Source organism: Manacus candei, unplaced genomic scaffold, assembly GCF_025592945.1.
Source record: "Manacus candei isolate 608988 ecotype Guabito, Panama unplaced genomic scaffold, ASM2559294v1 h1tg000011l, whole genome shotgun sequence".
Lineage (NCBI taxonomy): Eukaryota > Metazoa > Chordata > Aves > Passeriformes > Pipridae > Manacus > Manacus candei.
This window is the reverse complement of record NW_026138059.1, coordinates 2,334,565-2,348,707: the sequence shown is the minus strand read 5'-3', so window position 1 is coordinate 2,348,707 and position 14,143 is coordinate 2,334,565. Positions and strand designations below refer to the sequence as shown.

Genomic DNA, 14,143 nt, shown 5'->3' with positions numbered 1-14,143 from the left:
GTCAAAATCAGTATTTCCAAAATACCTTCCTGACGATATGCAAAACTACCATAGTCAAAGATACATTTTTAAAAAGAAAAACTCACAATAAAGTAAGGTACTGTCTTACAGGAACATAAGGTTGTTGATGTTGACTCTAATTTTAAATAATATTTCAGTACTGCTATTTTCAGTCAAAAAAGGAAAGAAACTCTGATTTTTATGCAAAATTTCTGCACTGTTTATCCATATTTATGACCTACACCAGGAGCACTTGAAGTACCAGGTGGATGGTTATCACAAAATTATTTATGCTGTAAAAACTAAAATAAAGGAGTAGCTCTGTTGCAGCCATAAAAATAATCACAATAATGTAGGCAGCATCATGCATCTGTCACACCAAATGGCTTTACATAAGCACTGCAATTGGTGGTTTTCTTTTTGATTTGCTGTAGTGAATATCCTAGCAGTCACAGTCATTATAGCTGAGCCCCTGTGTAATAATAGCAACAATGTGGAAAAAAAACCCCTCACTCTCTCAATCAACAGGAACTATCACAAATTGCTATGAAGTAAGAACTATTTTAAGAATACCTGAGCAGGACTTCTTAGATGACACTGAGTTGATAGATCTCTAAATAAAAACTGTCATCTAGCATGACAGTGGATGGAATAGGAAAACTGAAAAAAAAATCAGCTGTTGCAGTTATTAATACAAAACACTCATTTAAGATATTAAAAGAATAATATCTAAAGAAAACCAGTTTTCAATTCACTTATATTTTCAAAGGACTTTGAACAACATTCCTAACTAGAAACCACTGAAGAACTTGATCTACTAACAGGAACAAAACCAAAACCAAACCAGTTTATGATAAAATAGTAAACATAAAAAGTAGAATTTCTCATGGATTTATGGTTGCTTCTTTGCTTATATAAAGTATGCTTTGGCGAGACTACAAGCACTGAACAGATAAGACACTGACTAATGATTGCCAAGGCTAGCTTATATAGAAAGAAAGTTCCAATTGACTTAAAATAAAAGTCTAGGGTAAGTAAATGACCACAGGATGGCAAATAAAATTTAACAATGGTAAAGCTATTACTAAAATATACTATTTTATAATTCCCAAATCTTCGTTCACGAAGCCTAGCCATGACTATTTTATAATATGCTACATTAACCTAATCAAGTCAAAACCGTAACCTGAGCCTCACTGAATGAAGTTCAGAGACCTCTGGTTCATGTACAGATGAAGTCAAGAGAGCAATCAAGATGTTGAGATGCATAAGCATGGACTGAATTTTCACAAGGACAGCACACTCACTTCTCCAATTACCTTCTTCAGAAGGTATACCACATTACCACAGTAGGCTCTGAGATAGAGGGGAGGACAGTTACAGAGAGAATACACTGTGGATGAGGTAACATGATTGGAATTGGTTACTTAGACTCAGTAAACAATAGAATGAGTGAAAAAGTGTAGTACGTAGAGACTTTGATTTCCTGGATTTTAATATCCTATAAAACATAGAACAACATAACATACCAAATCACATTAAGAGGTTAAAAAACCCCAACAAAATCACTGAATGGTTTGGTTTGGAAGGGACCTTCAAGATCATTTAGTTCCAACACCCCTGCCATGGGCAGGGACACCTTCCACTAGACCAGGTTGCTCAGAGCTTCATCCAACCTGACCTTGAACACTTCCAGGGGTGGGGCAGCCACAAATTCTCTGGGTAACCTGTTCCACTGCCTGACCACCCTCACAGTAAAGAATTTTTCATTAATAGTTAATCTAAACCTGCTCTTAGTTTGAAGTCATTCCCCTTTGTCCTGTCACTACATGCCCTTGTACAGTTTCTCCCCATGTTTCTTGTAGGCTCCCTTCAGGTACTGGAAGACCACAATTAGGTTACCCCATAGCCTTCTCTTCTCCAGACTGAACAATCTCAATTCTCTCAGCCTTTTCTTATAGGAGTGGTGCTCCACCCCTCTAATCATCTTGAATGCCCTCCTCTGGACTCATTCCAACAGGTCAATGCCCTTCCTGTGCTCGGGACCCCAGAGCTGGATGCAGCACCGCAGGTGGGGTCTCATCAGAGCGGAGCAGAGGGACAGAATCACCTCCCTTGCACTGCTGCCCACATTGCTTTTGATGCAGCCCAAGACACATTTGGCTTTGTGGGCTGCAAGTTCACATTGCTGAGTCATGCCCAGCCTTTCATCCCACAGCACCCCCAAGTCCTTCTCAGCAGGGCTGCTCTCCATCTGTTCAACCTCCAGCCTGTATTGATACAGGGGGTTGCTTCTCGAGCTTGTCTAGGTCCCTTTGGATGGTATCCCTCCTTCACAAAGCTTCAGCATGTTTTGCACTCGATGTATGATGTGTACCAATGCAAAAAATTTAGCAAGAGACATCCAAGGCTGATTTACAGCTTATCCACCCATTTCTCTGAAACACAGTAACAGAAGTCTGAATACATCACTAATGAGCTCCTAATTTTCCTGAAACTGGGATCAAAGCCGAGTATGAACTGTTTCAACAATTTTGCATTTATACCTTCATTACAAAAGACCTATTAGAGAAAGTGAATTATCTCCCATGAATCCACTCCAGAGCATTCTTATCATCCTCTGAAGCAACTTATACCAGTCACAGAACACTGCAGTATCCAGGGCTCACGTTCAAAACTGTCATGTGCATTCAAGCTATTCTGCTTTTCTCTCCACTTTGTCTTATTTGCTATAGTCTATATATAGATAATGGAAAATATTTCATTTGCATCTTAAAGTATTTAATTAATCATACAGGCTACAATTTATGTTCCTAGAAAAAAATACATTTTACATGTTTTCATACAGATAAATTGCATCCTCAAGGAATGGAAATTAGTGTTTTAAAATATTAATTAAAACTTAAATTAAATTTCTTAAGCTTAATTTTTATGCATTACCAGTAGAGAAACAATGTCTCTAGAATTATAAACAACATCAACTCTAAGTTGATAGGAACATAAATCTTTCTTCTAATTAAGCATTTTTCACAAATGAAAGATGGCTGAGGATCAAACAGATACAGCTCCTTCACTTGTATTTTGCCAGATCAAGCTAAATTCTTCCTGGGGCATTGTTTCCCAACAAATGGCTTCAGCAAAATGACTTAAGGATTTGGAAAGCACAGTGAGATTTAAGAATTCTCACATTTAAATCTCTGATGTGAGTAGAGGTAATGGAGAAAAGCCAAAAAATTACTGGACATTGACATTGCCATCGAGACTGGTTTTTACTAAGTCACATGAAGAAACATCAAGTAAACAGATACACATTTTTCGTGTACTGTGGGAAGAGGAACAAAACAGCAAACGAGTCTTGATGGTCAGATCCAAGTTTTCAGAAAGTCATTATATATATACTGTAGTCATTACTAAGGTTGCTGAGACACAAACTTTCATATGGCATACATGAATTGCCAATATGAAGGAAGGAAAATGTGTTGTGCACATCCCACACACACAATACAAATTAATCTGACAATTTTTCAAAGCTAAACTTTAGGAAAAAAATAAATAAGAAAAGTGCCCAAAGTTAAAATTTTAAATCCCTATTAGATATCCCTTCCAACTTTCAAAAATGTTTAGCCCTCAGCAGCTCTGTATACTCCAAGATCATGAAAAAAACATAATATAACAAGATGAGGGGAAAGGCTAAATGAGATTACCTTCTCTAAATGACAAAGCTATTTGCATTTAAGTGGCATGCAAGTAGTAATTACATTTTGCATTTGCATAAGAATGAAACAATTCTTTTAAGACAAGGTGTGCCTTATAGAAGCTTCACAATTAATAACTTCTTATCTTAAACTAACCCTTGATTTGCTTAGAGAAGCTTTGCTAGAGCCACTGTAACTTCCTGGGGCAAACCCCTAACTCATGTAACTTATGCCTTGACATAGACACACATATAACTCATTACCCAACACCTTACAGATGATTAGACACTGCTCTGAGGCATTACAGACTATTTATTTAGATACTATATGAAAAGAAATGGATTTCCCATCTTAGATGAATAAAGATAAATTTTGATATGAACATTCTAAACCACGTCTTTCTCCCTTCCCCTCAACATTTTTTAACATATACAAAGTCAGTATTTTGACCCATATTTTTCATGCACCAGTTAACTAGAAAATTACAGAACCTGAAGAGCTCAGATAAAATTCATCAAGGGGATTAAAACAACGCATGCTTCCTCCTCCTCCATAGTGTGGGATGCTTCTGGAATGTGAATTAAAGACTCTCAAGCCTTTGAAAAATGAGGACCCCTGAATTTTTAATTTTGTTAACTAATCATTAGAGAACTGGAAATTGCCGTGTTTCTGAGTGTTTGATAGGTAGCTACTTCCATAAAGTACATTTTTAATTTTGCAAGAGCTGGCCTGTTTCCCAGCACATTGATTTGTGGGACCACTACTTACAGCACCTAGAGCATAATTAAATATTAAGTCTCTCCCCGATGTATGCAAAGTCTGACTAAGAGGATTAGTAGACACACTGAGGGTGGCTTTCACACATTTTCTGGTAATTGAACACTGTAATATCATTTAAATTATCTTTACTCAATAGATATCCACATTCATACTTCACAATATCTGCTGTTCCTTTTTCTGCCAAGGAATGGTAAAGAGGGATCCCCTAAAAGTATGTAAGAAATGCCAACTAAGTAACAATAAAACAACCTGGAAGTAAATAATGAATAAAGCTTTGACATATTTGCAATATAAAGTTCATTTAAAAAACCCACCCAAAACTAACAACCTTTAAACAAATTCCTCTAAAATCTAAAAATAGCATTCAATCCACACCACTTCCCCATACCATTTATTTTAATGTGATTTTTTTTTTAAAGTACTTTGGTGGATGAGAAAGGATGACCAAGTTCATAAAGGTGTAGTGATGTTAGAGAAATTGATGTCCACAGACAAAGCAGACAGACTGACAGAGCAGTCTGTGCACGTTTGAAAGATGTAATTCCTCCTGCCTATTTCTTCATCCTGCTTCACAGCCAGGAATACCCAACAACCTGATCAAACTATTAAATTGCACTTCAACACCTCCTTCTGCAGAATGGGGGTGCTTTTAAAGGTCTTTGCACCTGAAACATTAACTTGCACAAGAAAATTGCATAATTAGTGTTTTGCCAAAGCTCATACACAAATCTCTCTCTCTGGTTTTCAGCAGCCGTGTAAGTACTGACTTCTGCAGTGCTCTTGTTCCACTATCAAAGCACAAAGCACTGGGAATGTACCACTTTCAATCTGGGTATTTTATTATGCTATTTTCCCTGTTTATTAATTCACAAAATATGCAAACAATCATCAAACAAGGTCATCACTTGTTTTTTCTAGTATCAGCTGGTAGACTAGCATTTGACATCTGCTGACTAAAAGAGAAAAAAAAGATAAAATAAACAGTCTACATCTAAGACCACTCATTTGTTTTCTTGGACATTTGTGAAGAACTCTGAATTTCAATGACGTGTACCTAATGGACAAACTAACATGACTCTCCCGTCTAAATAACACATTAGTTACCTAGCACAAAATATTCAAAGAAAACAAAAGGTTCTCATCTATCACATTTAGTTTTAACTGACATGAAAATGAGAATAATTTTTTAATATTTTCTAATAGGACTCTTATAATTGCACTCTGTAGCAGAAATTGGGGTGCATAAATCATGATTTTTATATATGTACATGTAAGCACAGTTTTCACTATTGCTAAGCATGAAAACTATTTCTGCACTTAGCTAAATAATAAATAGCATATACAGACAACTTTATATTACAATATTGTATACATATTTTTATATAATTATCTTTGTAGGGTTTGAGCTTACCCAGTGCAGTAGTAAAACTTTTTATTTATTTTCATTATCTACCTGTAACTTTTTTCTTAAGACATATTCTAGTTGAATGTTTTAAAATTGGAAATGCTTTTGAACTGGAAAGCAGGTCACAGGCAATACAAACACTGACAAAGGATTGAACGAAGATCAAGAATCCAATCCCAGACAGATATCTGAATAGTAGTTGAGGAATTAAATGCTGGTATTACTGTGAATGCGAGAGAAAAAGTAATTTCTAAAAAAAGTAAGAAATAAGTATTTTCTTTTCCTTTTAAGATTTTTATTGTGATTATTCCCTTGGATGAATTTAGTACAGTGAGTCAAAACTGAGATATTGCTTTTGTTTTACATGAATATAAAGTGGGTTTGTGCATAGATTTTTTTTTTTTGAGGAACTATTATAAATATACTTTTTTAGTTCCACAAGGTTTTGGCATGAGGGAGGCACTTAGAAAATAAACAAAAAGTAATTCTGCTTCTGAACAATTCTACATGCAACAAGTGCTACTCATATGACTTCAAAACAGCACAAGCTTCAAAGACAAGACTAATTTGTCCTGTTAAGCCTGTAGTATATTTTCCTTGCATTCAGAAATGCAGAACCTCTAAAAATACATATGTTGATATTAAGCATTTCAGCAAAATGAGTCATGAAATGAAGCAGTTAAAATATTAATAATGAATAACCAACAGGAGTCTTTTTGTATATCTATAGAATTGTTAATATTCTACTTGACAAATTCAAGTGTTTCCATTCCTGAGAATATTCATTAGAAGATCCTTAATAGTCTTAGATTAACTTCTATGTATACTTAAAAAATGGAAGTATTTTGCCACCTTTTAATTCAAAAGGAAAATTAATCTGTTTCAGACTTGAAAACCTGAGCTGAGAAGCACTTTGTCTCTCTTATCTGGAAACAAATAAAGAGCTAAGAGTAACTTCTTTCAACAATGAGTTTACCTTATTTTTTTCCCAACTTTAGGTAGTGGCCAATAACTGCCATTCTAATTCTGACTATAATGACAAACCAAGTAGAAGATAAAGAAGGAAGGTAAAATTGATGGGAAAAAAATGGTCAGAAAAGAAAGAATATATAAAAACTTTGAAGTCAATGCTTGACACAGAGGAAAATCATTACTATTTAATCAAGTTCAGTGTTATGTACTCCTGATCCCAAACAAAAGCTGAGGAGTCCCTTAACTTTACACAGTTTTGTTTTTCAAAGAATCAAAATATATCAAACACTTGATTCAAAAGGCAAGTAGGATTAGTTCCTATACCAAAAGAATGCATCACAAGCACATATTGAAAAACAGTCTGATGCTATAATTTACAGCAATCAATACCTTTTTTTCAGGCCAGCATGCTCTGAGAACAGCTTGTGTCCTGAAGTACACAAGTAGCTTGCTGTCCTCATCACTGAGATGGAAGGCTTGCTCCAGAATTTGCAACACCCTGATGCGAGGCTTCACTGCTAAAGAGTCATCACCACAGAAAGGTCTCAACCACTCCAAAAGGTCATCTGAAGAAACTACTTTCTCCCTGTAATTAAACAATACTGTGTTAAACGGTCTCTGGCAATAATTCTAATGAAAGTACCACATGTATTTTTAAAACAGGTACATTCAATATGTAACAAATACATAACACTAGAAACGGAAGAGCTGACCTGTGTGAAGCTGCAGAGAAATAAGTCCTCGTTAATCAGTTGCCCAAAGCTGTGTGGTGTAAGAACTTTTTCTGAACTTCAAATAACTATGTAAATCCATCCGTAAAGTTCCATATTCTCCCACATACTACTTTGGTACCATACAATGGTGCTGGATTTCAGCATCTGAAAATCCAAGTCTTTTCACGGTGCCTGGGCCTGACTTATGCCTGTACTTCCACACCATCCGACTTTTACGGAAAACAAGCCGAAATGCTTCCATTTTAACTATGACACTTTTATATCTGAATGCTTATTCATACTGCCATCCTATATTCTTTTTCTTTCCTTACAAGTCCCTTCTTTACACTCCACACACACAAATTAATTTCTCCTAATTTTAGAACTAGGCATTTTTTTCTGTAACACCTATAGCCAGCTTGATGATTATAAATTCTTAGGATGATAATGATTGCAGAATGCTATAAACCTTAGAAAGAAAGAAATTAAAAAAGAGAGTCATTAAAAACTCTAAGTTTTGGGGTCTTTCTGACTTTGCTAATCATAAAAACCCTTAATCAAATAATTTAATTCAAAAAGTGTATTATATTGAATACAATCTAACTGCGTGAAAGCATTTAGGGTACACAGATCACCAACCAACACTGGGCAGGCAGAATAATCTGTTACATCCTTCAGAGGCTATAAACTAGGAGGTAGCAAACCAGTAAATGCTATTCTACCTTTTAGCAGTATTTTAAACTCAAGCTAATTTTTTTCTTACAGGAAAAAAAAAAAGCCAAGAAAGTAGTTCCAGGTGGAGTGTGATTTATAACTAAAGCCCTAATGTTCCCTTATTTGTCTTAACAAGACAGACGGGAAAGTAATATCAGACAGAAAACACCAATTTAACTTGTCTTGCAGCTCTGAAATAATAAATGTTGACATCTTAGGTTTCCATATTACAAGGACTTCAATTTTACTTAGGCTTTTTATTGTCTGAATTATGCTGTTAGCTCAGAACTTCAGCTAAATTAGATATGCCTCTGCTGAACAGGTGGCATTCAAACTGTAAATTGAAAGTTTGGGAATTAAAGGACCTGCTGGAATATTTCAAGAGTTTTGCACTTCATGCTTACATATGTTTTCCTGAGGGAAAGAATTATGTTTTGTCAACTGAGTAGCTGAGGTTTAAGGTAATAAGTAAGTATTTAAATGAATGTAAACAACTCTTGTAATCATAGTGATTTTCACTCCAGCTTATTGTTTCACCAGTTAAATGTTGATGAAGTATAAAAAGACTACAGAAAGTGCATTTCAGATTAAAACAGTACTGACTTCCATTATACCTTAGAATATTGCAAATTACATTTACTGTAAATTTTTACATCAATTCAGTCTGCTTCTGTATCCAATATTTAGCTACTTAAACGTTACTGAAGAAGCCTCCATAAAGTAGTTTAACTGTTTTTGTGTGGTTACCAAACAGTATGGGGTTTTATTACTATTATCATACATGAGTTCTTACATCTGGAAAAAAAAGCTAATTTTTTTTTCTTCCTTATATTTACTAGGAATGCCATGGAAAATATCAGTGGGACATACGGACTATTATGTGATCTGAAATAAAAAAAACTGTGGTGACCCATCTTATAGCATTTGTGAAATTGCTTCTGCACTATACCCTACAAATATCAACAAATTTATATATCTAAATTCAGATATCTGAAAGTGAATCATTATTAATTGCAATTTATCTACTAAACTGAAACGTAAGCAATGACACACTCCTGGCAGATGTACAATCTGCTGCAGTCACAGTTGAAAGAACATTTTCTCAATTCACCATAATATGCAGTTATCTAAATTTTAGGTTCAGTAACCTGCTTTCTTTCAAATGATCAAGAAAAGGCTTCTGTAAGTGCTTAGTTTTTGAACCTCATAAATGATAGCCCATTTTCTAAGACTTTATTCTAGAGTAAAGTGCAAACCCATTATATATATCCACAAAGAAAAAATCATCCATATTCAAAGTCTTAACCACAGAATCCATACAGGAAGCTCTTACCCTTTCTCAACACTTGCATGCACTGCAGAAATTATGCCTTCTAGGATTCCAAGTGGATCTTTCAATGTTGTAGATGAATTGCCATTTCCACTGTTAAGGAAAGACAAAGTTACTATTAAAGTGGTCCTTCATATTGTATCTCATTTCATGCATCTGTAGGATTTATATGAATTGTTCAACAATTATAACAATTTTTCACTTTCACTGCTTAACTAGTACCTTTATTTTTATGTCAAAATAATGCAAAGAGCAACAAGGAAAGAGTCGGGAAAAAATACTAAAATATTTAAATGAAACTTGAAAAGAAAAGAATAGTTAAAGTTTAGTGCTTCTAACATAGATTAGGTCAGCAAAATATACACATATAATCTCACTACCTTAAAGATCTCATCAATATCAACTAAAGAGACTCAAGGTTATACATAACTGTCACCATCTTTTCCTTTCAAATCATCTTGCAGTATCTCTTGGTTTAAATCAACTTGACTGTGATCTGAGTCAACAGTATCCTATCTGCTGGTTCAGTAGACTTCTCTGGGGTCAAGCCACCCACAAAACAGCATCCACTGTGCACATGCAGGAATAGAAAAATGTCCACCACCCTCCCCATCAGACATTCCAGTTTTCTTCCACAGGTGAAAAGGTTGCAAAAACTGGGGGGGGGGGGGGGGAACTAACAATCAACCAACCAAAAACCTCAAAACCACTCCAGTAGGAAAGCAAGCTTTGGTCATAATCCAATGAAAATTACATTTTCTGCTAAGATTTTCAATGAAACAAACAGATTTGGTGCAGAGAGAGGGCGAGATTTTGCACTGGTACTCCAACAAAGCACACAGGGTCTGTCCATGGAAACCACTGCAGTGGCAACGATGCCTGGATAAAACTAGAAAAACAACAGTTTTGCCTATTTTAGTTTGTCAGTGCTGCACTAAAGACAGAGAAAGGTAGGCAAATAGTTCCCATGTTATTCCAGATGATGCAAAAAAAATAGAGAAAAAGTGCATTTACTCTACAGTTCATCACCATATCAAAGCTCTTCTGCCACTAAAAATGTCAGCCTCTTCTTATATGTGCTCTTACCAACAATGAATGCATGCCCAGGCTGCCCTAACTGTACTAAAGTCAAAATACAGTGTATAGCTGATAGTAATGTGTAAAAATAACTGCAACATTCCACAATCTTTTTGTCAGGAGTTACAGAATGTTTACAATTTTGTAATTTATTACTCGAGTTAGATAAATATTTCCTAAAAATGATTATACTATATGGCATAGAAACCTGAATTTTTATAACCTTCAATGTCTTCCTGCATTCAGAACTTTCAATTTTTCTAATTTTATCTTAAGGCACTTCAATGAAAAATACTAGATTTAAAACCAAGATGTGACTCCACTCAGAATAAATTCAAGATGATTTGTTGCCTGATGAACACTTAGTATATTCATTTTATATTGTTATGATACACTTTCATAGTGGGTTGACCCTGGCTGAATGACAGGCACCCACCAAAGCTGCTCCATCACTCCCCTCCAGAAGTGGACAGGAGAGAGAAAATGTAATGGGAGTTTGAAAAGCTAAGGACAGGAAAAGATCATTCACTGAGTGCCACCATGGGCAAAACCGACACGACTTAGGGATATTAACTGAATTTGTTACTAATTAAATCAGAGTAGAATAATGAGAAGTAAAAGAAATCTTAAAAACACCCTCCCCAGCATCCCTCCCTTCTTCTCAGGCACTACCTCCTCCCTCACAGTGGAGCAGGGAGGTGGGGAATGGGGGTTATGGTCAGTTCATCGCAGGTTGTTCCTGCTGCTGCTCAAGGAAGAGTCCTTCCCCTACTCCCCATTGGGTCCTCCCATGGGAAGACAGTCCTCCACAAACTTCTCCAACATGAGTCCATCTCAGCAGCAACAGTTCTCCCCAAACTGCTCCAATGTGGGTCCCTTTCTATAGGGTGTAGTCCTTCAGGTACAGTCTGCTCAGTGCAGGTCCCCCACAGGGCCACAGGTCCTACCAGGAAAACCTGCTCCAGCATGGACTCCTCTCTCCAAGGGTCAGCAGGTCCCTGTCAAGACCCTGCTCCAGCCTGGGTGTCCCACAGGGTCACAGCCTCCTCTGGGCATCCACATGCTCCAGTGTGGACTCCTCCCTGGGCTGCAGATGGAATCTCTGTGCCTCTGTGGTGCTCCATGGGCTGCAGGGGCACAGCTGCCTCACCATGGTCTGCAGCACAGGCTGCAGGGGAACCTCAGCTCTGGTGCCCAGAGCACCTTCTCCCCTCCTTCTGCACTGACCTTGGTGTCTGCAAGGTTGTTGCTCTCACATGTTCTCACTCCTCTCTTCTCTGGCCACAATTACTTCTGCACAATAACATTTTTTCCTTCTTAAATGTGTTATCACAGAGGTGTTACTACCATCACTGATGGGCTCAGCCTTCACCAGTGGCAGGTCCATCCTGGAGCCGGCTGGCATTGGCTCTGATGGACATGGTGGAAGCTTCTGGAAGTTTCTCAAAGAAAGCCACCCCTGCAGCCCCCACTGCTACCAAAACCTGCCCACGCAAACCCAACTCACAAGTTCAAAATACAAGTAGAAAGCTCATACCACCAGCCTTTTTCTCAAAAAATACTGTTAGATGTGTCTGATGGAAATGCTGTTCTTCGTACCAATACTATCACATGCCAGCTAAATAAATTTTTAGAGAGTCAAGTTAAAATCTAGATATTTTCCTAAACATCTTCAGAATACTTGGAAACAATTAAATTGTAATTTATAGTACAGAACAGTACAGAAATATTCAGGATATTACACTCCCAAAGAGACATGATGTGTGTCCAAAAGATAAAATCCATTTTCACCAAAACACACAAGAAAAAATCCATTCTCAAAAAAAAAAAGAGAAAAAAAAGAAAAAAAGTATTTTCACAGAAAAGGAGACTTATGGGAATTGCATGCTCTGTTAAGGAAAATAAAAAAAATTACACCTTTAGGGCAGAAGTGTGGAAATGGTACAAAGCACAGCAGTATTCAAATAATCATTTTATCCAACTGGCTACAGGCATCAGGAGATAGTTTCAAATTTCTTTAGCAATAAAAAAAGCTAAGAAAATTTAAGGTATGTTCCCAGAGTGAAGACAGATATAAGACACTTCATTTCTGTTCTTTTATAAGCCACTTTGTTAGTGTTTACAGGCCAGATTTAAATTTTCCTGTACTGTTTTTTTGTGCTTTTTTTCCAATTAAGTTTGTAATAAAAATACAGCAACAAAGGGCATTAACATGGTATATCCAAAGAAAACTAGAATACTTATAAAACTTGCACACTAAGAAGAAAATGATTATTGAAATAGAAACAAACAGGATATTTGCAGCCCTTCAGCACTTAAAGGGAACTTATAAGAAAGATGTGGACAGACTATTTAACAGTGCCTGTTGCTACAGGGATAATAGTTTTAAACTAAGAGAGGGTCGACTCAGAGTACATATAAGGAAGAAATTTTTTACTATGAGGGTGGTGAGACACTGGCACAGGTTGCCCAGAGAGGTGGTGGATACCCCTGGAAACATTCAAGGCCAGGCTGGACAGAGCTCTGAGCAACCTGATCTAGTTGAAGATGTCCCTAGTCATTGCAGGGGTGTTGGATAAGATGACCTTTAAAGGCCCAACTCAAACTGTTATATTATTCTATAGTCTACAGAAATGGAAATCTTAGTGCTCTACTTACCCTAAGTTATCTTCAGTGTACAAAAACAACTGCCATATCAAAGGAGACTGATAAGCAAAATTTCTATTTTGATATATCCTCGATTTTGGAGATCAGTTCTGGACAGTCCTAGCACTTGCTCTTCAAAAACCCTTCATCTCTCTAATCAGAAATGAAAGTCACAACCAGGCTCTGAGTTCCTCAAAATAACCCAGGTCAAAAGACACATCTCTGCAAAAGTTAATATGCATTTCCAAAAACAGAAAATCACTGTTTCTGACAATACATCTGTCAAGTTAATTCTCAAGAACAACAGATTTATGAACATTTACAGAAAGCTTCAAGTTTGTCACACATAGACAGGCACTCTTCTACTAAGAAGGAAAGGAGAAGAAAGGTTAATCTAAGCAGTAAACTGGAGTTATCTACAATAAGAAAGTATTTTAAAAATAAAACTAGGAAGATTGAAAGCTACCATTTTCTAAGCTTAATACTGCCTTTACTGCCTAATGGTTAGAGAAGCTAAAAAGAGACGACAGCTCATGAGACAAATAATCCTGTCAAGTTTCCACAGATTGTTGCCTTGTTCTTTTCTTAATAATTAATGATTAAAAATAAGCAGCTACTAACAGAAACAAATATAATTAATGAAGGATTAGTCTTCCACACAAATTATAAGCTATTTCATTCATGTTTTAAACAACAGAACAGGATTCAGTGTTCACCTCAAAACTCATAGGTATGAGCTCAATGTAATTACACCGATAAAGGCTTATTTTGATTTCAGTTCAGCTTCAGAAAAAGTGATGCATATTTAATC

The 14,143-nt window shown here is 36.3% G+C and overlaps 1 protein-coding gene across 2 annotated transcripts in view; it reads right to left on the bottom strand.

The window, feature by feature from the left end:
- The window catches only part of NBAS (NBAS subunit of NRZ tethering complex), a 167,042-nt gene that overhangs the window by 32,898 nt on the left and 120,001 nt on the right, over positions 1 to 14,143 (bottom strand). For both annotated transcript variants that reach the window (XM_051778244.1, XM_051778245.1), the window contains 2 exons: positions 9,613 to 9,702; positions 7,243 to 7,438 (listed from right to left, as the gene is read on the bottom strand). In XM_051778244.1, coding sequence (XP_051634204.1) covers positions 7,243 to 7,438; positions 9,613 to 9,702 — 286 coding nt within the window. The remainder of the gene's footprint in view (positions 1 to 7,242; positions 7,439 to 9,612; positions 9,703 to 14,143) is intronic.